We start from the raw sequence: 24123 nt of genomic DNA, 5'->3' as shown, positions 1-24123 counted from the left end.
CACGGGGAGAACATGCAAACTCCACACAATTTTTTTAACTAATTTTTAATATCAGTGGCAGTGAGGAGCCCCCACCGGGAGGACGCAGAACCTTAGTCCTACTCCTCCTGCCCAACACTCCTTGCTGACAGGTGCCTCCCCGTATAGGATTGCGTGCAGTGATGATTATCGTCTTCCCCAGCCGGCTTCCCAAATCTCCAACTGTAGACCTGTTCACTGCTTTAGGCTAAAACTCAATATTGGTCCATAGTTTTTAATGAAGTGATTCTTAATCTATCAATTTGATAGACAGAAAGACAGATGACTTGTATACAAATATATTATTATCACTAAATGATGGTTGTGTACATTCAATATGCCTTTTCTCTCCACATGACACAAGATCACTTGGATTCTAACAAGCTTTTGTTCAAAGTTCAGAATTCAAAGGTGACAAATTGGCAAAGTATATATCAACCTGTATAATTCTGAATAAAATAGCCAATGGACAAGTGAATAAAGTAATAAATCAATAATGATTTATGGACATATTCTAGATTTCTAGATAGATAGATATAGATAGATAGATATTGATTGATTCAAGTGCTTGAGGCACTCGAATAATCTCAAAACTGTATAGCCTATTTAATTGCAGCAACCATGACATTTCTAATACTATATTGAAAATAGGCCTACTTAGTGGATTGGTATTTATTGAAGTGATAAAATAGGAAGCACAACATGTATGATACACACATGGTCACATGGGTAATTAACCTATGGTCCTGAGACTCCCTGGGTATTTCACATACCTTAATTAAAGAGCATGTGTTAGGGCTATTTGTCAAAAATAATAAGTATAGACATGTCACGCATTCTCACGTCCCATGTATTGTAGCCTAAACCTACTGTAGCCTACATGTCCATAAACAGGACAGGACAGGTATAGAAATGAATTAGTACTCTCAGTTCATGGTATCACTCATCGGTTAAGACATATCCTCTTGAGTTTAGTGGGATTACAACGACAGAGAGTCTAGAGCAGCCAGGCAGCACAGTAGGACGCCTGCAGTGCATTCGGATTTAGCCTACTGTAGGCTACGTCCACTCATACATAATAGCTCGACTCATTTCACTCCTCCATGCACTTGGATCATGGCAGTGGGTAAACACTAAACAGCACCGCCTCGATATGGTTGTTGTTTGTTTTAAGTGTGTGGGAGAGAGCGATCCATCGCAGCAGAGCAGCCGGCGCTCGATTGACACTGTCTAGCTGCTGATCTGCTACTGCGGCTTGGTTGGTTGGTTGCTCAGAATAACAAGGCTGCTCTCCTCGCTATAATTCCCGGCCGTCTCTATCGGGGCTTTTACGCCGAAACACCGAGTCAGTGAGTCGCGGTAAAAAAAAAGAAAAAAAAAGAAGCCCAACCAACCAACCCAACCAGGCAGGCAACAAGACCAACCGCCGCGCCGCTGGAGTCCAGTCCGCACCCCAGAACCATGGCTTCAGGAGACCTTTATGAGGTAGGGCTGACAACCATGTCAAGGGGAAGGAAATACTACTGTAATGTTGACGAATAATGGAATTAGGAAGTAAAGGAAGGGGAGGTCGGTCGTCGCGTACTGTACTACGGACGGGCAGGAAAACGATGTCCTGGCTATAAGCCCTTTAACAGGCGAAACCAACTATAACCAACCCTTCCCAAACAAGCTCGCCGACGAGGCACGTTAATTTATGCGTTTCACTTTATTGTAGACGCTTTCAAATATACTTTAAAATAATTGTGTACGACCGACGACTGCAAGATAGTAGATGAGATAGAGGGAGCTGAACTCCTTGTCGGTTTAGCCGAGTTGAAAGTCGTTGGTAAAGTGACAGACAGGCTGACAGCAGTCAGTGTGCCTAGCGGACGGACAATTGTATGGGTGAATAGCTACAGTCTGACGAAGTGATGATAATGGGGGTCTCACACAAGGTGCGCATATACATGTCGTACAGTAGGCCTATGCCAAATTATATTTTGTCATGATGACAAATGGTGTATATTTTGAAACGGCTGATGACATTATATAGTTTGTAAACTCTGTCCGAGTTTGTTTCTGTGTTACTTTATGGCTGGGAGAAATTGTTGTGAATTTATTATGGCTCAGCTGGCAGCAGTTTTTAGGGGCGTAAAAGTTACCCTGGTAGATGGATGGAAGGGCACATTCGTTAGCAACATGCGCAACATCACTTTGGAAGCAGATTTTTTATTTGGGGGGTCCGGGGGGGGGGGGGGGGGGGGCTGGGCTGGCCTTTTTACACTGTTCTATGTTCATAATGATGCAATCAAGCATTGGTTCTTGGCCGTGTTAAAACCGAGCCGGTGACAATTGTGTGTGTGTGTGTGTGTGTGTGTGTGTGTGTGTGTGTGTGTGTGCTTGCGCGTGCGTGCGTGCGCGCTCTCGCGCGCGGGGGGGGGGGGCAGTTAATTTGAGATAAGGCTCATACATGTAATTCATAAGAAGGCAAATTACACATTGTACAATTATATCGCCCATATCCTCCCTGTACCACTGAACATAAAAAAACCCTAATTAATAGTCTTTAATTTTAGTCACCTGACTGGATTCTGCACTTATATGTAAATGACAAACAAGATGTTTTTCAATAGTTTACAACTTTACATATTCAATTAGATTAGATAAGGAACTGGATATCCATTTTCACAAACTGTGTGTGTGTGTGTGTGTGTGTGTGTGTGTGTGTGTGTGTGTGTGTGTGTGTGTGTGTGTGTGTGAGAACACTTACTCACACCAGGGTTGACTGTTGAAATGAATAAGGCATATTATGTAAGGGATAATATGATATCTGGCTAGGTGGTCATTGTCGGGAGATAATTCACCGACAGGGAGTCACCTGAAGGTGAATTATATCACGCTTATTACATGGCTACTGGCCAATGTTAAAAAAAAAAAATTGCGAGCAATGTTTAGCTGTAAATTACATTGTGTGTCACAGTGTTTACTTGGCGTCATTTTGTAAAAGGCAGTAAATCAGCGGGGCCCAGGAGGTGCTCAGAGGGTTTGATTAGGCAGCGGTCTGTTATAGAGCAGAGAGGTCTGTTATCAAGAAATAACACCACCGAATTCAGCGACTGACCAATCAGAATCAAGCATTCAACCAAGCCATGTAATAATTATTTGTATTTTTATGAATATCATTACATTTAGCCCTTTATTCCTCAGGATTTTGTCATTGTGTTTGTTGGCGCTCCCCTCGCATTTCTGCGTTTCTCTTCTTGATCAGCCGCATGTGAGGAGCCCCCACCGGGAGGATGTAGCACCTTTCCTTCCTACTCCCATAGTTAACCCTCTGGTCCACACTTGGCGAGCGTGGACCAGTATCTTGAGTGTGGTTCTCAAGAAATGGCCCGAACCGAGGAAAGAAACAAAATAGAGAGTGAATGTGAGAGAATGGACTTATAGTTTGCAAAATAGTCACTTCAGTTGTTAATGCAAAACATGCAAAGTTGCGCACAGCAATAACATTAAGTTAAATCCCTGTTGTCACACCACCACACCGACGTGCACGTGCGCTTATTACTCCTTTTCTGCTCAAAATGAGCCTAAATCCGGTGTTTGGAAGGTTATTATTCCATGTTCTTACATCGCGTGGATCAAAACAACTCCATCGCGGGTCCTCCGCTGCCTAGAGTGAAGCCACACTGTAGTGTGGTGAGGGGGGGGGGGGGTTGCCCAGTATCTCTTCTTCTACTGGTATTTTGCGCATTTGACTGGCCCGCCTAGTGTAACGGGAGAGAATGTGTTCAACAAACATAGAGTAGCAGCCAAGTCTATGGACTTTTTAAATGTTTGTTTAGAGCACTTTAAACAAATATTACCATGTGATTTTTCTTGATCATATTGGTGCCCAAATGCATGAATTCTAACTCCATGAACGCGCCTGAATCGATTCATGAACGAGTGCTCTGTGTTAAACCCAGCTGCACGCTCTTTTGCTCGTGCAAGTATTTTGCCCACCTGCAGTTCCATCTTTGGCCAGTTGGGTAGGGCGGTTATGGCTTCACCGTTTCCCATGCCGTTCTTGGGCCTGCCATAAACATGCAATAACCAGCCTACATGACTTGTTGGAGGAAGTAGCCTAGCACATGCATTTCAGCACCACATGGAATGAACAGTGACAGGCACATGCACACACACGCGCACACACACACGTAAACACACATTTTAGTTCTTAATTTGAATCCGCAGATTACAATTAACAGGGTTGACAGTTCATGGGCACCTATAAGGATACACATGGCACCTTCTCCTCCACACAGACAAACTGCCTATATAACAGCCGAAACAGAAGTATTTGGAAAGTTGTTTGGCTTTGCTCTTTATCATGTCTGCTAAATTATTATTTGTTAGGCCACTCGTGGTCAGTTCATGTATGTTTATGTACATGGCCCAGGCTTCCAAATATCAGTATTGCAAATCTACAGTATCCTGGCTTGGCTAGCCTCATAGCGGGGATTCACTGAAGATTCCTCCCCGCATATGAGTCTGGGGTCGGGCCCATATAGGCTGCATGAAAAGTGGGCGTAGTAGTTGCCTTAGCAGACAGACCCATCTAGTCAATCAGCGTAACAATGCGCTAGTCTGCTCCTCTAAATGTCTATGCACGCCACTGCACATTTTTGTAACACACACGTGCGTACACACACACACACACGTGCGTACACACACACACACACACACACACACACACACACACACACACACACACACACACACACACACACACACACTTACGGTACAGGGATATCAAAATGTTAACTAACCATGATAATGTTAGCTACACCATGACATCCCCCGAAAGTTACCTAATAATCAATGCCACCCCAATTGCTTTGTAAAAAAGGCTAACATGAACATAAATCATAGGTCACAAATGAGCTCGCTGTCTCTCCAAATGCATCCAGATTCATATTTCATGACACATTCTTGCCACAGTTCACTTTCACTTTGCAATCTTATTTTGGTCATCAGTTCAACCATGTAAACAATGCACTCCATGTGCATGAAACACAGCAGTACTAAATCAAAATGACAACAACAATAATAAATTACATAGTTATGACCAAAAAAGGCTGAAGCTAATAAGCTTATGCTTTATTCTGCCTACCCTTTCCACATACAATACATACAACAGCAACACATTTTCTTCTGTTTGGTTCATGACAAACAAAGAAAACCGATATAAGCCCTTCCAATTAAAGACAAATAGAAATGAAGAGAATATACCCCTGTATGTTAGTTTCACTAGTTTTATTATCTCTGTCAAAATCTCAAAGTCCACTATATATCTTGAAAAGCACTCATCCCCAAGACTAGAATTTCCACCATGCTCTCTACTTTAGCGGTTAATCTGAAATCAATTTAATTTGGACAGTGCCGTCTAAAATGTGCAAATCACAATAAAGCTATGCCTGCTGTAGTATGCACACATTCAGTCTCCTCAGGGGGAAAATATACTCTGTCCCTTCCTGTATGTAGGGCCTCAAACTTGTACCGACTCCACCTCCTCCTCTCTGAAGGTGAGGGGCAGGGACACCGCTGACTATTTGGTTGCCTGTGGTTTATATGATTGTGCTCCCCCCCCCCCCCCCCCCCCCCCCTGACGAGAGCGTCATGTTTTCTCATGCACCTCGGCTACTTTTGCCTTTTGATAACTTTTATTTGTCCTAATTGTTGGTGCTACATTACACTTAACCTATTTAGGCCTGACGTCAAAATAAAAAAATTGTCTTCTAAATCCTGACAGTTTTCTGAAAAACATGTGTCAGTCTTTCTCAAACATTTTCATGTCAAGGACCCCCAAAGATGTATGTATTTGGCCGCCAACCCCCATCTGAAAATATGTTGTTCCAGGGACCCTCTCAGAAGCTAAGATTTGAGTTAAAAACGTTCGCTCTGAAAGAATACATTTTCTAATTTTTCAAAAATAGCAGGTCTACAAGCTTGTAGCGCAGCACTCTGTGCCGCGCTATGAGCTTGTAGATCTGCTATAGCTAAAAGTATAACATAATGCTTAAAACACCAAAAGGGGTTCCCGCCCAGAATGGGTTAAACTCACTGCTAGACCGGACGGGGAAGAGGGGCTTCCATCTTCAGTGCTTCAGCTCTGAGCAGATCACGCATGCAACTCGATGACATACTTATGTTGCACGGGCGCTCGCTATTAAGCGGCGGATCGGCGGAGATATTATGAGGATCGGCTTGGCACATTGTGTTGCCCCACGCACACTGCGTGCGCACAGTATCCCTGGCAGCGGTACTGGTGATGGGATTTGGAGGCCTCTTCTTGCTCTACTGGTAGTCTACTTGGTATTTCCGACAGAGCTGGAGGTGATTCTTGTCACACAACCGTATATACAAAGCTCTCTGCCAGGGCTCTGTTCTCCTCCTTGTCGTCATCCGTGATGTGGTTGAAGTCCAAGGTGAACAGGAAGGGAGAAAGCACTGTTAGTTGAGGAGTGCCAATGTATGAAAAACTATGTGATCACTTGTCTTGGACAGAGAACTAAGCTCGGTGGACAATTTGGAAATCACGAAAAGCCATATAAAAAGTAAAAACACAGGCCTATATGTCTGGCACCAATTACCAATGCAAACTTCTATCTATACTTTCAACTAAGGCCTTGCTTCCATTTTCAACAACCCTGCTATTAGTCAAATGTCCTCCACAAGTGTACTCCTGCAGCCCCTGCTCTTAAGTCACAATTTCTTGACTTGGTAGCACTGGCGCTCCCCAACACACACCAACACGTTTACGTGTTGTCAGCTGTCATTGTACGCCGATGCATTGCGCTGTGAATAGGGCATTGAACTATCCAAATGATTCACACAGGAATGTGCATTACATTTATGAACGACTGGAACGGAAATGCACAGAATATAGAAGTAAAACAAACTAAAACTTGTATTTGGTCTTGTAACGTTTCAGCCAATACACACCACACACACACACACCAAAGAGAAAGTGAAATTATAATTTTACATTTCATTTTCTTGAAACATCTACAGAGGTTACCGGCGCCACCACCATATTGTAAAGTAACTACGTTGAAATAATTATCCTTTTGGCTATCACAAGTAGGATGTCCATTTTTCTTTTGAAATACGTTTTAGCGTATGATGATGATGATGATGATGTCAGGCAATACACACCACAGAGGGAAGTAAAAGAAACTTACCGACATGCAAGATAGAAAAAGGGAGACATGCATGAGAGACAAATGGAAAATAGATATGGATATGTCTGGAGAGTGACTTGTTGAACTGACCAGTCAATCAAAACTGGAAATGAATCAAATTAATTCATGGACTTCGGCAATAAGGTTCCACTGTGATTGTTACCATAGTAGAAATTTGAAAATCATACTGACCCCAGGTGGGGTTGGCGAAAAGACCTTGTATGGAGTTTGCATTTTCTCCCTGTGTGGAGCCACCCTTCATTGATTAAAAAGGGAACATTCCCTGACGTTGACGGAGACGCTGACGTGCCCGGTGGAGCCCCGGTGTCAGGCAATTGGCACCTGGCTATAAAAAATTAGGATAGACGTGTGTGACACACGGAAATGCAGGTTTCCATAGTGAATGCGACCTACGGTTGCAATCATCCCGCTCTAATAATTTACAATTTAACAAGGCCCACATTTCAGCTCTCCTGAAATATGACCCCTCTGGCTAGGTAACAAAGCAAAGTCAGTAATAGGAAATGGTAATGGGAAATAATTAATATTATCCAATAGAATGTGAACTGGGATTATAGCATTTTCAATTTCACAGTTGATTTGACAATTAGATATTGAGATGTGATCTCATGTGTATCGTACAAAAGAAATAAGAAAGTACTTTGACTATGTAATAAACAATCAGTCAGTTTACGTCGCTCAGAGGAATGTTGAATGGCAGCTCCTCCAGCGGATCTGTCACTGACCTAAATTGCCACTTAAGGCACCACTGTGTGTCCTGTTCACCATTTCCTGGTTGCTACTGGATGCTACTATATACTGTAGACTCTACCGTGTTGTATAGGGAGGCTTTGACAGTTGACCGTGGACATTTCTACATCTCTAATAAGCCAAACATTTGTAGTACCATGTGTGGCCAAACCTCTCCGGTCTCTCTCTGCCTTTCTTGAATGCAATGATCTGAGTGTTGTGGTATGGTATGCATCATCATCATCATCTTCTTCTCGTTTAACTCATTCACTAGTGCCAGAGTATATATATATATAAATATTTCACCCAGTTTTCCTTACCTTTTAAGGTCCTACAACATGAAATTGACAGAAATTGACCAGTTAGTCCAGGGTTATGTCAGTTGTGGCGTGCAGCCATCTAGCACCTATGGGTGTGAGTGCTATTGCTTTTATACTTTTGGAGGCCGCTCCATGCCTTGACAGAGATGACAAAAAGAGAAAAGAGGAAAAAATTGAAAGAGAAATAATTTGAAGATGAATACACATCAGTTATCCAAAAGGAAAAGGGTTGTTTTAGCCCAAATCCGATGGCACAAAAGAGAGAGAACTTGATAGCCTACTTGTTGTGCAGTGAGCAACCCATTCTCATTCATTACCTTCCCCTTTTGTGAGGCTTTGTCACACTGACCTGTAATGGATGGCTAGCGTTATAGCTTATTACTCTTCCAGACCCTTGTAAAATGGTGTTAAGAGTACTCGCTGTACCCGTCTCTGCCTGTATCCTTTTTTAGTCTTCATGCCCATATATGGATATACTACAGTCTCTGTCTGTCTGTGACCCTTCTATGCACATATATCCACTTCCATGTCCATCCACAGATGGACAGACACGAACAGAGATTTTTCACATTTATAGCATATAGGATAAGATAGCAGACTAAGGTCACATTCATACCAGAGAGCTTTGCTGCGATTAAAACGAATCCTGCTGCGCATTTTCAGAAAGTGCACTTCGTTTGGCAGGTGTGAAGGCTCATTCGAATCGTAATGCGTATCAAAGAACCGTTTTTGCTACTCCGAGCAAAAACGGGGGTTTCGCTTCGCTTCCAATCGCACTTGATTACGATTCGGTGCAGGTGTGAATGCAATCCGCAGTAAATAAAGGAAATGAAGCAAACAATGTGGCGGGTGAGGAGCTGAACACAGTTGGAGACGGAGAAGGCATATTTTACGCAGCGCAAAGATGTCCCGTTACCGTGGATACTAGACGTGGTCGAATGAGGAGACTGAAGCCCTGATCGAAATGAGGACGAGTACATTAATCAATTGCTTAAGAAAACACATAAACACTGCAGTGCAGTGTAATAGTTGCGAACGCAGTGAGCCACTTAGTATGACAGCAAGGGCTGAATGTCTGTGTGTCACGCTGTTACACCACCCGCCCGCCACCAGAGGGCGCAGCTAGACAGCAAGGGCTGACGCAGCTAGACAAACGACACTGTCTGTAACTTGCTCGCTGTTACACCACCCGCCGCTGCTTAACAACGACACTGTCTAACTTGCTGTACTAGGCCCAACATAAAAATAATACTGTCACAACGACACTGTCTGTAACTAGGCTATGTGTACTAGTGTGTGCATATGGGCTAACGTTAGCTAAAACTAGGCTATGTGTACTAGTGTGTGCATATGGGCTAACGTTAGCTAAGCAGTCACAGTCCTGTTTACTGCTGCTCAACAACGACACACCAGAGGGTGCAGCTAGACAGCAAGGGCTGAATGTCTGTGTGTCCCGCTTGTACTAGTGTGTGCATATGGGCTAACGTTTACGATCTGCGTTCGCTTCCCGCGTTCTCGCGTCTTACTTGTATTATAGCGTACAGAATATTCTGTCTGTCTGTGCGTCACTGTGCTGTCACTGTGTGGGGACTAGTGGGGAGTAGGAACTTTCATCTCAATAAACGTGTAAACATTTTGCACTGCTGTCTGTTTACTCTGTTATATCAGTGCGCTCAGCGCTGTGCCTCCATGCCCAAAAGAACAGTGCGTGGCTGGTAGTGAGAGAGCGAGAGAGGGGGGGGGGGGGGGTCCAGTCCCAGACGGCACGACACATGCACGTTATGAGTATAATTTTATCACTGTAGATTTCACTGTGTAGGCTAGTTTATGAATGGAACACATTGATAAAGGTCCCCCCTGCTGCGTTTCCAATTGCTGCGGATGACAGTGTGAAGGCAAACCGCAGCTAATTAAATATGCAAGAATCCCAAAATCTCCGCCCATACGCATGAGTCTACCGAAGTATTAGGTGGGAATGTGACCTAAGACTATACTCGAAACTCCTCTTGAATTTGTTTTGGGGGGAAAAGCAAAGGAAACAAAGTGATGCTCTGACGGCAACAGTTACACTGACTGAGTCAATACTGAGTGTATTGAACTGCACCTTCTATATTGTCACTTCCCTTGATGTCAGTAAAAGTAGCTATAACCTAGCTGGGCTGATATGCCATGGTTGCAATTACTTCAGGAGCACCGAGTCAATGGAATGGACATAAAACGTACAGGTTGTAGCTTTCATACCATTATGTTACAAAGTGGCATGGCGTTGCAGTAGTAGGAGTTTCCCCTGCAAACACACACAGCCAGACTTGCATTACGACTGAACGGATCCGTGCCAAGGATCCACACACTTGTTTTTAGAGCTCCATAGTACAGTGGTTCCCAAACTGCATGGGGCATCCGGGTAACAAACGCACCCTGTCAGATACCCTGGGCCTGCATGGGGCATCCGGGTAACAAACACACCCTGTCAGATACCCTGGGCCTGCATGGGGCATCCGGGTAACAAACACACCCTGTCAGATACCCTGGGCCTGCATGGGGCATCCGGGTAACAAACGCACCCTGTCAGATACCCTGGGCCTGCATGGGGCATCCGGGTAACAAACGCACCCTGTCAGATACCCTGGGCCTGCATGGGGCATCCGGGTAACAAACGCACCCTGTCAGATACCCTGGGCCTGCATGGGGCATCCGGGTAACAAACGCACCCTGTCAGATACCCTGGGCCTGCATGGGGCATCCGGGTAACAAACACACCCTGTCAGATACCCTGGGCCTGCATGGGGCATCCGGGTAGCATAGTGCAGTGGTTCTCAAAGTGGGGTCCTTGAGCAAGTTCCGGGGGGTCCCTAGCAAAATGTACTGTACCACTTTAACCCTATATATAGGCTGCAGCGGCTATTTGAAAATAGCTGATCTACAAGCTCACAATGTGTCACATCGCAGTCAGTCTTCTCTTCTTCTTTTGGCTAAATCCTGCTACAGTCAGGTTCAGTGATTGTATATTTATTAGTGATTATTGCGTTTATGGTTAAGTTTAGATTTTTATTAGAGGTCAAGCCCATAAAAAGTAATATGGTAGATTGCATTTAGTAAAGTTATTTACATGAATAAAATCACACCCGTGTGAAGTGAGGACCAGGCGCTCTTATCATCATACATCATCATACATCATCTCATTCCGGCCAATCAGAATTTGCGTCCTTACCTTTGTCTTCAATGTTTGTGTTTACGCAATGTTTGTGTTTCACACTCAAAGCTGACCATTCATTGTCAATGGCATTCAATGTTCGTGTTTGCACAAACGGATGGATGGATGGATGGATGGATGGATGGATGGATGGATGGATAGATAGAAACCAGTGGACTATAGATATTTTTGTAAATGTCTAATATGTAAATCTGTTGCTCTCTCTTCATAGTCCAGGGTTACTCTATACCTTACAGCCAGGGGGTACATTGGCACCCGGGTGATCACTGGCACACTGAGGGGGAGAGGTTTACCAAGCATGCTCGCTACAACTGTTTTTGAACTCGCAAGAAACCAGACTGACCCAGTCCCAAGCAGCCAGACCTCTCTCCTTTTTGGAGACTTGGGTTGTGGTGTTTTTCTGTGCCATGGTACCTACTGGTGCCATCTACACGTATGTTCATAGACAACAACAGAGTCCCAGTGAGGGGGACCGTGCTGCTGAATATGTGTGGGCGTAATCAGGTCACCACCCCCCCCCCCCCCCCTCACTGTATATGCTTTTTACCCTTTTTACCTCCTTTTATGATGATTTCCTGTTTCCTGTAATGCTTTATGGTGTCGTACACAGTTAACAGTCTTTGTATTGAGTTGTGCTCGAAATGTACCTATTCTGCAAACTGTTAAAAAAAATACTTCAATCAATCAATCAATCAATTATTTATGTATAGTATTAGGTATAGTGTATGTATTTGATGTATTACCATGTGTTCTTGCTTACTGTAAATCGCTCTGGATTAAGAGCATCTGCTAAATGCCTACATTGTACATTGTAATTGTAAATTGCGCCAGTGGTCCGCCTGCAGGAATATTATTGAGGGGTGCTAGCTCCTCCTACACCCAGTTTTGAGGGTCTGTGTAAACATAAACATTGAAGACAAAAGTGTGTAAACGCAAACATTGAAGACAAAAGTGAGGACGCAAATTGTGATTGGCCAGAATTAGATGATGTACGATGACATATGATGATAAGAGTGCCACTTCACACACGTGTGGGATTTTTATAATAATATTGTTGTGGATTCCTAATGTGGCCCCTGCTGGGACTATGTCATGGCAGGCCCCTGGCCTGAACAGTGTTTGTGCGGATTGGAGCAATGGTGTGCCTGTGGCCTCCGGGGCCCCTGCCCTGACATGACCCCTGAGGGCAACACGTGGTCCCTGTTGTTCCAGGAGAATGACCTGTTGAGCAAATGTAAGCACCCTACTGGTCAATTTCAAAAACCTTATGGGGACATGTTTCAACAGCTTCATTATTAAAGGACCACTTCACCACTTTTCAACATACCTTCATATAATAGGTCCTCACTAATAATCATGATAAAATGGCACAATTTTTTGTGTCTGTGTCTCATAGGAGGGCTGTGGGCAGTTCAGAAACCCGTCCACCAGTGACATCATCAGATTTTTTTACAAACCTGTTTATATTATTATTATCGTGAGAACGATGGCTTCCATTTTCGCATTGGAACTCTTCATGACTAGAAAGCCTGCAGTTTATAGTAGCTTTGCTTCCCCATCGATGATGTCACTGGTGGACGGGTCTGAACTGCCCACAGCCCTCCTATGAAACACAGACTTGAGTAGAAAAAAAATGTGGTATTTTATCATGAACATTAGAAAGGACCAATTATATGAAGATACGTTGAAAAGTGGTGATAAATATATAAAGCACTGATGTTTGGATGAAATGTAATTGATTTATCACCAAATGTGCTCCAGGCCCATGCATGTGTTTGGAGCCCTATTGGGTGAATTAAAAATACTAATACTATACATTACATTACAAAACAGTATTAAGAAACAGTTTTTTGTTTGTTTTTTCCTAAGGAATTGGATAAACAATTTTGTATTAATATAATTATTTGTGTTATGCCATGGCTATTTTATGTAGACAAACATGTTATGTAGACCGGGGGTCCTTGAGGGAGTTCTAGGGGGTCCCCAGCTAAATGATAGTTTGGAACCAAATGGACCCTTATGGGTGTGCAACTCTGAGAGTGTACCACTCTCCATTTGTACACTCTCAGAGTTAAATTAACATTGATTTTACAATATAAATTGCCATCAAATGGAGGTCGGTAGACTAATATGCATGTACATTTGGGAGTCCTTGACATGAAAAGGTTTGGGAAGCACTGATGTAGACATATCCTGTTTGTGTCGAGCCACACCCGGTCAATATCTATAAAGAATTGATCTCAATATTAAAGCTAATAAGCTATGTCAGTATTGATAAGTTTGGTCCAAAAAATGATCATGCCATGCATCACTGCAGTGCAGGCTGGGTTATAAGAGAATAGACCTTCACAAAATACATCATGACGTAAAACAAAACAATCACACCCGTGTGAAGTGAGGGGCGCTCTTATCATCGTACATCATGACGTAAAACAAAACAATCTCACCCGTGTGAAGTGAGGGGCGCTCTTATCATCGTACATCATGACGTAAAACAAAACAATCTCACCCGTGTGAAGTGAGGGGCGCTCTTATCATCATACATGAAGTACATTTATGTGATTGGTTAGCCGATTTGCTCGTCTACATATGATTTTCCCTTCATTGTCAACGGCATGTAATGTTTGTGTTGCCACAAATTTACGTCATATTTGACGGACATATGACCTTATTTATCCTTTCATTGTCAATGGCAAATATGAGACGTGTGGGGACAAAAGCTGTACATAGGAGGGGCTAGCGCTCCTCAAAAATAGCCAATTTGCTCGTCCACATACGACGTAAATTCTCGATTAGTAACCCCAGTGGAATGCCAGGTTGTGCTAGTGTATTACGGCAGTGGGTTTCAACCAGTGGTCCGGGGACCACCAGTGGTCCTTGAGGGGGTTCCAGGTGGTCCCCAGCTAAATTATGGAGAGTTGGTTAGATCTTTACTGTAGATCTTTAACTCTTGACAGCATAAAATGAAACCAATTTGGTTTCATTTTACGCTCTCAAGAGTTATTGTTAAACATCTTGCATTACCGGTACTTAATTTACAAGAAGTCTACACAATTAGAGAATGTAGAATAATTCTTATTTAGATCTTTTACCAGATTATCTCCTCTCTACAACAAAATATGTCTTGAGTCTGAGAGGCTAAATGTCATCATGGTGGTCCATGAAATGCCGAATAAATAACAAGCCTGAAATGGAAAGGATTTAAAACCACTGTGTTCGGGTGACGTTGAAATGCAACACTGACGTGTGTTTAAGGTTTCTTCATGTTCATGATGGCACTCATTATCAACTATGGCCTCTTATCTTACTCCCACACTGAAAAAAAGCCCCTTATCTTACAGGCACAACATGTCTCCAAAATAATATACATTTTGTATTTGACCCGCCCTGGAAACGTCTCTTGGAGTCCTTGTTATGCAGTTGTTAGTTAAAAGTGATTTTCATATAAGTGCTTTGTTGGCTTTGTTTGAACGGCCTGAGGATGCATGCTGTTATCTCTATAGTGAAGGACATCACTTCTATCTGGAAGGCCCAGTCACAATGACACAGGCTGGGGTTGGGCTAATTTTAACCACCATTTTAACCCATATCCTATTGTGGGGGCGAACATTCTGTGAAAATAGAAGATTTGAGCTTTTTTGTTTCTTTGCCAAGTTTTGCCATATAGCCATACAATGTACAGTATATCCATGAAGCCACATTTACAGTTTGATCGGCATATATAAAGCCTATATGTCCGCCTATATTATTATTATTGTTTATTTCATACAGGTTTAATGTTTGTTTTTAGTTCAATGTTTGTTTTAAAAATGCCATTGACAATAAAGAGCATTTAATGTTTGTTTTACATCATCATGTAAGATGATAAGAGTGCCCCTCACTTCACACGGGTGTGATTTTTATTATGACTTGCGCAAGCAGAGCGAGCAAGTACTACGATCGGCTGGGCTGTATGTCGGGGTATGTATGTCGGTGTCCTCTCTTGCTTAAGACCGTAGCGGCGTAGCCCAATCAGGGACCAGCATCTCTGGTAACGTCTTTATTAACAGGCAATGAGGGAGCAGTATTCCTGGTGATGCCAGTGGTGATGTCATTGGCATCACCAGTGGTGATGTCAGTGGTGAACGCCAATAAGGGACCGCCATTCTTGGTGACGTATCTAAGGTACGTTTCAAGGTTGGTATAAGGTCAATAATGGGTCTAAAGCTAAAGGATTTAGAACTGCAGTTGTGTTAGACTTAATTCAGAAGATGCAGTAGTTTTGTTAGGGGCGCTAGCCCCTCCTATATACAGCTTTTGTCCCCACACGTCTCAATATTTGCCATTGACAATGAAAGGAGAAATTAGGTCAAACGTCTGCCAAGTATGACGTAAATCAATTGTTCCCACACGGCTCATATTTGCCATTGACAATGAAAGGAGAAATTAGGTCAAATGTCCGCCAAATACGACAGAATTTGTGGCAACACAAAGCGCCCCTCACTTCACACGGGTGTGATTTTTGTTTTACCAGCTGCTGTGTAAGCACAGCTGGTTAATGTTCTCTCTGCCGTGCTATCACGCCCACTTGCTGTAGTTGAGACCTATGTTTCTCATTGGCTGCACTGACAACCTATCGTCCTGATTGGCTGCCTCGTCTCTAGGCAACCACACACTTTTTGCCTCTAGCCGACCTCTCAGCCCTGGGATATAAGGCACCAGCTGGTAATTCATTGATGTCATCAATTCTTGTTTATACTTCATCTTAGATTAACAGTGTTTTATCTACCACAATATATCATATGATATATAAAATATATATAAAATATATTTTATTTTTGAAGCGGTGATGTCAGTGGTGAGTGCACCTCATGGCGCACTCTGCTTGCGCACAAGTAGGCCATACAGTACATGCATGGCCTACTTGTGTGCAAGGTGCAAGTTGGCACCTCGACAGAGTGCATTTCTAGTTAATTTATGCAATTATCTTTCTTGCTATAATGACATCAGTTAGGCCTGATGATACGTATTTGTATTGTCAACATTATATTCTCTTGCCTACGTTCAGCATAACTTTAATGATACATGTAGACTTGAAATAGATTGTAGAGAATGGAAGTGACAGAGATAGACCAATGTCCATACACATAACTTGGTCTAGCCTATATGAAAATATGGATTTGTGCCACCCAACCAACTTGTGCAGCATCAAGTTGTTAAATTATTCACATTTGATTTTGAGAGTCCGCATTTGTGTAGGAAAAAAACAATCTGCATTTTGTATGCTGAAATTATGAGATAAAATATAAAGGTTGTGTTGATCACAGCATCAAGGAATCAGAGAATATTGAATAGAAATCCATTCTCACAAATTAACTCTAAACATGAATATTTAGTGAAATGTCATCTTGCCCTTTCATCTCAGATATAAAACTGAGCAGTATTCTGTGTGACTATGAAACGATCACCCTTTTCCCTTCTTTTGTCACTGCATGGCTGTGACATTGTTCTTGTTCGCTGTGTTTACGCAAAATGGTAATCTTGACCATTTACAATTTAGGCATTTAGTAGACGCTCTTAATCCAGAGCTATTTACAGTAAACAAGAACAACACAGCGTAATACATACATCAAATTCATAGACATATCTAGGATAATTAAATATGAGTAGTTATTTAATTATATCTTAAATATAGTTGTTTCTGTAGACTCAACCACATGAACACTAGCATCCATCCCTATTCTGGGGTTACCATTCGAACCAAAAATAGCAGATCTATACTCGGGTGCCGCATGCAGTGGTGAAGTCCTTGCCCACCACCACGGAGGTTGTGGGTTCGAATCCACCGCGGTACATCTGGCTTAATCCAGCGTCTATGCAAACACAATTGGCCCGTGTTCGGTGGAGAGGGACGCCGGGCGGGCAGGGGGACATCGCTCATTGCATGTACTGTGCTCCTACGGGCTGGGGGGACAACCTGTCAGCAGGGAGTGGTACTGTATACTCCTATAGGCTGGGGGGACGGCACCTGTCAGCAGGGAGTGGTACTGTATACTCCTATAGGCTGGGGGGACGGCACCTGTCAGCAGGGAGTGGTACTGTATACTCCTATAGGCTGGGGGGACGGCACCTGTCAGCAGGGAGTGGTACTGTATACTCCTATAGGCTGGGGGGACGGCACCTGTCAGCAGGGAGTGGTACTGTATACTCCTATAGGCTGGGGGGACGGCACCTGTCAGCAGGGAGTGGTACTGTATACTCCTATAGGCTGGGGGGACGGCACCTGTCAGCAGGGAGTGTTTGGCGAGAGGAGTAGGACGAAGGCACTATACGTACTCCCGTTGGGGGCTCCTCACTGGCATGTGAAGCCCAACACACACCGTCTCTGAAGCGGGTGCGTAGCACAGAGTGCCGCACTATAGAGGTTGCATGAAGTGAATAGCAGATCGAGTGGCAAAATGAGTGACAAAGTGAGTTTAATGTTGATTAAAGTCATTTAATGCAATCAATTTGACTTTTCTGTTTGGATGTATGGTCTGTCAAGGCCAGAAAGTAGTTTTCTGCCACTCAGTAGGCATTTCCACATAACTTCCTGGTATGATGATGATGTCACGCGCATACGCTCTATACGAGCCTGTAGATCTGCTATTTTTGAAAAATCGTGAAAACGTGTGCAAATCTTTGAATTATAATATATTCTTTCACAACAAACGTTTTTAACCCAAATCTTTGCTTCTTGGGCGGGCTCCCTGGAACTACATATTTTCAGATGAGGGTCCGGCTGCCAAATATCATATTTGGGGTCCTTAGAGCACACCACTGATATATAATATAATAAGTAGAAGCTTCTAATTTGTAGAAGCTGGTCTCAGGTCTTAATGGGTATAACATTACAGTGTACTGTCTTCCTGTTTGGTCTCCAGGTGGAGCGGATCATGGACAGGCGGCGGAACAAGAAGGGGAAGTGGGAGTACCTGATTAGGTGGAAAGGCTACGGGAGTAAGGAGGACACATGGGAGCCGGAACACCACCTGCTGCACTGTGAGGACTTCATCGAGCAGTTCCACACCTTGCGACCGCACACGACACACAAGCGGCCGAAACCTCCCAAGATATCTTCTTCTGGAGGGGCGGCGGCGGCTGCCGGCCCGCAGCACCTTGACAGTACCAGCCGCCCCTCCGCCCCAGACCCCTCCAGAGCTCGGGTGGAGGCCCGCAAGAAGAGAAGGACTTGTGGTCCAGGGGTTGGGGTCAGAGTGGGAGTTGGGTCAGGCATGACTGTTGGTTCCGGAGCCGCGCATAAGCACAGGAAGGCGGGTGGTGGAGGAGGAGGAGGAGGAGGAGGGGGGAAGCAGGCCACGACAGACAGGATGAGTAAAAGCATGTCATATAAGGCCCCTCCAGCAGGGAATCTTCAGTTTGTTCCTCCACTGAGGACTCCGCATAATGGACTCCAGAATGGCGAGGCGGAGCCCCTCATGTACAGAGCAGCAGCAATGTCACATGGCTTGCCCTCGGACCGAGTGGAGAGGGCATTAGGCCACGTGGATACTACTGGGCCACAACACCCTACTGAACTAGGTAAGGATCTAAGGGCTCTATTCTTCATCCATGCTAAACCCCTTATCCCTAAACTTGCATTGTTAAAATAGCCAATCTACATCGACACGTTGTGAGTGTGTAGATTGGCTTTTTTAACTACCGGTATTCAAAAATGTTTTTCTGAAAACCCTATATTTCTATTTCAGTGGTTCTCAAACTATTTCATGTCAAGGACCCCAGAAATGTAATTGGCTGCCAGTGGTCCAGGAACTGCCAGTGTTCCAGGAACCCCCCCCAGAAGCAAAGTTATGAGTTAAAAGCGTTCACTGTGAAATAATATGTATTCCAAGAATTGCACACATTTTCACAACTTAATTTTTTTTAGCAGATCTACAAGCTCATAGCACGGCACTCGGCGCTATGAGCTTGTAGATCTGCTATTTTTCAACAGTTAAAAGTTTTAAAAAATTGTTAAATTGATTAAAAGCTAAGGTGACACAGATGCGTTCCAGTCCTTAATGGATTATCTATTTCTGGGTGGCTATAATGCCATTCAGGATTATTCTGTCTCAACCCTATCTTGGTCCTCACTATTCTCATTATAAGATGGTGCCATTTCCACTTACACGCTGCATGCAAATGAATATTACATTTTCGAAGGAATATTCGAATAATAACAAAATTAAGAATAATCGAATATAAAAAAAAATTAAGGTTCAAATTTAAAATGTGTTTTTTAAATGCTGTCGAGTTCTTGCGAGACACTGGGCCACGCAACGTTAATCGGCGGCTTGTCTCACGAGATCACAGAACCCACAGTCAGGGGCAGAAGGCGGGAGAAGTCTCCCCTAAAGCTTTACTTAATCGTACGGCGGGTACCGTGTGTAAACGTGAGCCGAGTTAAAAGTCCACAATGCGCCATTGAACGCGTTGTGAGCTTGTAGATTTGTTATATTTGCCATGCGACACTGGCATACAATGAAGAATGAATGAATCAGCTGCCTCGCAACGCTCTGCCTGCCTGTTAACAGACTTCACTCTGACCACAGAGTGACACGGTCAGGGCACCGCCACCAGTTGCCTCCGGAGCCCGGAGCAGAGACTTGGAGTCGCTAGGCTTTACTAGGCTTTTGACTTTAACTTAACTGGAATTAGAAAGCATACACGTTTAATCACACAATGTTACTTTGATTAACAAATGATAAGAGGTACTGTATATGGATGGACCGTTCAGAAACCTGCCTACCAATGATTGGTGGAGATTCCAAGTGAATGGAAACTGTACATCCTTCCTCTTGTTGGAAAGTTAGCGTGCAACACCGAAATTGAAGCCATGTTGTTCTTGCATCAATGAAAAATAAAATTTGTTTTGAGGTGACCATAGTTGACCAGTCATTGCTAGGCAGGTTTCTCAACTGTCCACGGCACACAATGGTGCCGTCTTATAATGAGCATGAGTGAAGAAAAGAATATATGAATATTCTTTCAAAAGTCTGTGTGTGAAAAATAGGCCCTTAACACTGAGGATAGTCATTTGTTTTGCCATGCTTATGAGTAGCACATTAACTTAGCACATGCACATAGCACATGCCGTCACACATGCCGTCACATAGCACATGCCGTCGGGTTTGGGGGTATTTATGCCGGTTATTTGGTAATTCTGCCCCAGAGTGACAGCCAGACAGCAGGTATACCAAACACTTTTTCACAAATCAGACTGTACAGTCACAGAGAGTGAGACTACAGCCAGTCACCATGTCATGATAAGAGAGATGATTATTGATTACAAACTGCAGCAGCAGTACTGCTAGCGTGGCTCAGCCTGTACAACACACAACAACAACAACCAGGCGCGTCACCACCATTCACGGTGAGTCGCAACACCCGCACTCTCACATATAGGTGATTCCCCCCCCACACACACACACACACACACACAAACACACACACTTTGACCACCCGATAGCTTTGTTTGGAACCTAGTGACACCCCTGACAACAACAAGTAACAACAACCGGCATTCACACTGCAAGGCTGCAAGTTGACATGTTTATTTACCTGATTGCTGCCACCTTTTCTTTTTTCATATCCTGAACGGATAAAGTCGCTTCATGATGACTGATAGACCCGTGTGTTGTTGTCTTAAAATAAACTCTCCCGTCCGAACCTGAACCGATTTACACCGAAGCAAAAACACTTTGAAACTAAAGGGGGGCGTTTCCGCGTGGTGGAAATAACTACTGCGGTGTCGGCATGTCTCTGATTCTGATCACTAAGGTACGCTGTTGACGGAAGATTTCACCCTTCTGAGCAGCGTACACTGTGCAACGTTCTTTGAACGTAGTTCTTTGTGCATGGCGGGTGGAGGCCTTGTTGGCAATCTGCGTATAGGACCAATCGGCGCCCCCTACAGGTACCGGAGTTGCCTCTACACTTAGGGGAGCTGAAGTAACAGGTACTGGAGCGGAGCTCTGCCAAGCTCCGGCTGAAATAAAGCCCTGATGGTAATACTGTGCTGTTACTGTAAACTGCAGAGAGCTGGAGATTAAATGTGTCTCCGGTGCTGGGACATAATTATTATTGTTTATTAGGGATCCCCATTGGTCTACACTGTAGTGCAGACTATTCTTCCTGGGGTCCAGGCAACAAAACACAAAAAACAAATCACAATACAAATCATAAAATGCAGTACAGCACCATCAATGTTAGTGAACAAAAAAACAAATTTAGAGAACAACATTTACATTCAAAGTAAAACAAGAATTAAAGGTTTCTGGAAAAAGCAGAAAGATGACTTAATCTAATCTAACTTCCGTTCTGATATATAATTGCTTACTTATTTATATTTTTTGTTTCGAAAATAAAAATAAGGAAGCAATTATATATCAGAACGGATTTCTGGTTAGAGTCAAATGTCAGGCTCTATATGACTGTTATCTTAACTTTTTCGCCATCTACGTTTATAAATGTATCTAGGCTATCGGTACCTACTGGTGCTATCTACGTGTATGTTCGTAGACAACCGTATAATCCATATATGAAAGCAGCAACCGTCTATTTACCTTTTAGCATTCCTCCGGTTAGTATGGAGAGCCTCCGTCCCCACCAGATATGGGATTTTTAAATCCAGTTCCATTGAGCCTGTATCTCAAAACGTTCGAGGGCTGTCCATGATGATCCACCGCGCACCCGACGATCGTAAATCATTTGTGAGTTTGTATCGCATCGCTGAGCACATGTAACTGGTTGTAATGATAGCTAAGGGGTCTGAGCTAATGCGAGTGAATACTGTGCTCATAACAAAAGCCCCCACCTTCCTGAATAACCCGGAAAGGAAACAAGGATTGCAGCGTTGGAGCGGACGGGTGGCAGTCCTTACGTGTGCTTATGCTGCCACCTAGCGGCAGCTATAGATTTAAGTGCATTGGTTCTGGGCAGAGGTAAAGTAAAGTTACCACTTAGTGCATGTCTAGTGACAACTTTGGTGCGCACAATAGCTGTAGAAACAAACTGGAGAGTTTCTGTGAGAAATACACATTTCTTAATAACAAAATAAGGCTGCATGTGTAGCAGTGGATCAGAGCCTAATATCTAATATCTCCCCTAGTCCACAGGGATGTCCCTTTGGTCTAGTGGTTAAGATATTGGACTTTCACTCAGGAGACCTGAGTTCGAATCCCGGGCGTTACACATGCCAGTCTGTCATTCAGCCTCATCCATGACTACTCCCGACAGAGCAGTGAAGTAACTGATAAGACCTTTGGATCTCACTCCTGGCTGGGTCACAGTCCAGTTTCCACTGTCATAGTTAATCATTCTTTGACTGTTCAAGAGGTCATCACAGCTTTTTTTGTTTCTTCTTTGGCTGGATCTTTGGCTGGATTTTACATCTTAAGTGGGAGTGGGAGAATGGGGGGGGGGGGGGGGGGGCAGGGTGGCTCGCCATCAGTAGTGCTGTCACCTTACAGCTAGAGGGTCCCGGGTTCGATTACCACCGGGGACGCTGTGGGTGTGTTCTCTCCCCCGCATCATCATCATTCAGTGCCCATACCCTAGCTGGTGTTGCCGAAAAGGGCCTTTCTGTGTGGAGTTTGCATGTTCTCCCCGTGTCCCCTAAGACAAGGGTAGGTACCCTCACAAAAAACATGCTAATCCTGGTCACTATACTGCCTCTAGTTGGGCCACACTTATTATATATCATGCTGGATAGGTACTATAACAGAGAGAAATTGTTGACAGGTTTGTTATTGCCACTTTCTTCAATTCTATTCACACGTTTGTTGTTGATTCTAGGCAAGGCCATCATTTAGCTGCAGTCAACTAAGTTATTAGGGGTTAAATCACGTCCCTCCCATTCCACCTGTTTATGTTTATGTTTATTGAATGATCCCCATTAGATACACCTGACTGAGCCTCTAGTCTTCCTGGGGTCCTGAATAAAACAAATACAATACTTTTGCCAGAAGCTGCTCCTCTGGTGTTGTAACCATGTTCAGGAGTAATTTTTCACTGGTGAGCCAAGCTATACGGCTTACCAGTGGAAATAATGTTCCGCAGTAGCATTAGAAGACTCACTGCTCATTTATTTTCAACCATTAGCCATGCCAGATGTTCGTGCATATAACTAATACTTGTCCGGTATGAACAGCCTAGTGCCAGACGAGCCGCTTTATTCTGAGCAATCTGCAACTTTTTCAGATCCGATTTTTGGCCAGATAACAGGGCAGTATTCTAAATGAGACAAAACCAAAGAATGAATAACATATTTCATTATAGAGGGAGTGATGAAAGCAGAACACTTCCTAGTCATACCGATTCCTCTTCCCATTTTGAAGACAATATTATTTATGTTTGGACCAAGATAAAGACATATCTATAGTTTCTCCCAGAAGTTTTATTGTGTTCACCTGTTCAATTTGTGTGGTGCAAATTGACAGTTAATGGCGTTCCATTTTGAATAGCTGCCATTAAAGAAGACTCTCTGTTGTCTCCCTGAGAGATAATGAATAAACCAAGATGATGCATTGGAGGTGAAACCGTAACACTGTAAGGGCCGATTCATACTCCTATTTTACCGCTGTTTCGGCACTGTAGT

General features: G+C 43.6%; 1 protein-coding gene across 2 annotated transcripts in view; it reads left to right on the top strand.

Moving 5' to 3' along the window:
• The first annotated feature begins 1271 nt into the window (after positions 1 to 1271).
• Positions 1272 to 24123, top strand: part of LOC310854762 (chromodomain Y-like protein 2) — a 46084-nt gene continuing 23232 nt past the window's right edge. The window contains exons 1-2 of one of the 2 annotated variants that reach the window (XM_083759439.1): positions 1272 to 1503; positions 18410 to 19067. In XM_083759439.1, coding sequence (XP_083615565.1) covers positions 1480 to 1503; positions 18410 to 19067 — 682 coding nt within the window. In that variant the 5' untranslated portion in view covers positions 1272 to 1479. Of the gene's footprint in view, positions 1504 to 1949; positions 1956 to 18409; positions 19068 to 24123 lie in introns of those variants that run through there. The other variant, XM_083759440.1, reaches the window with a different exon arrangement.

Source organism: Protomyctophum parallelum (genome assembly GCF_964188405.1).
Source record: "Protomyctophum parallelum genome assembly, chromosome: 2".
In the NCBI taxonomy this organism is placed as follows: Eukaryota; Metazoa; Chordata; class Actinopteri; order Myctophiformes; family Myctophidae; genus Protomyctophum; species Protomyctophum parallelum.
The sequence above is the reverse complement of the archived record's forward strand: the minus strand, read 5'-3'. Positions and strand labels throughout refer to the sequence as shown.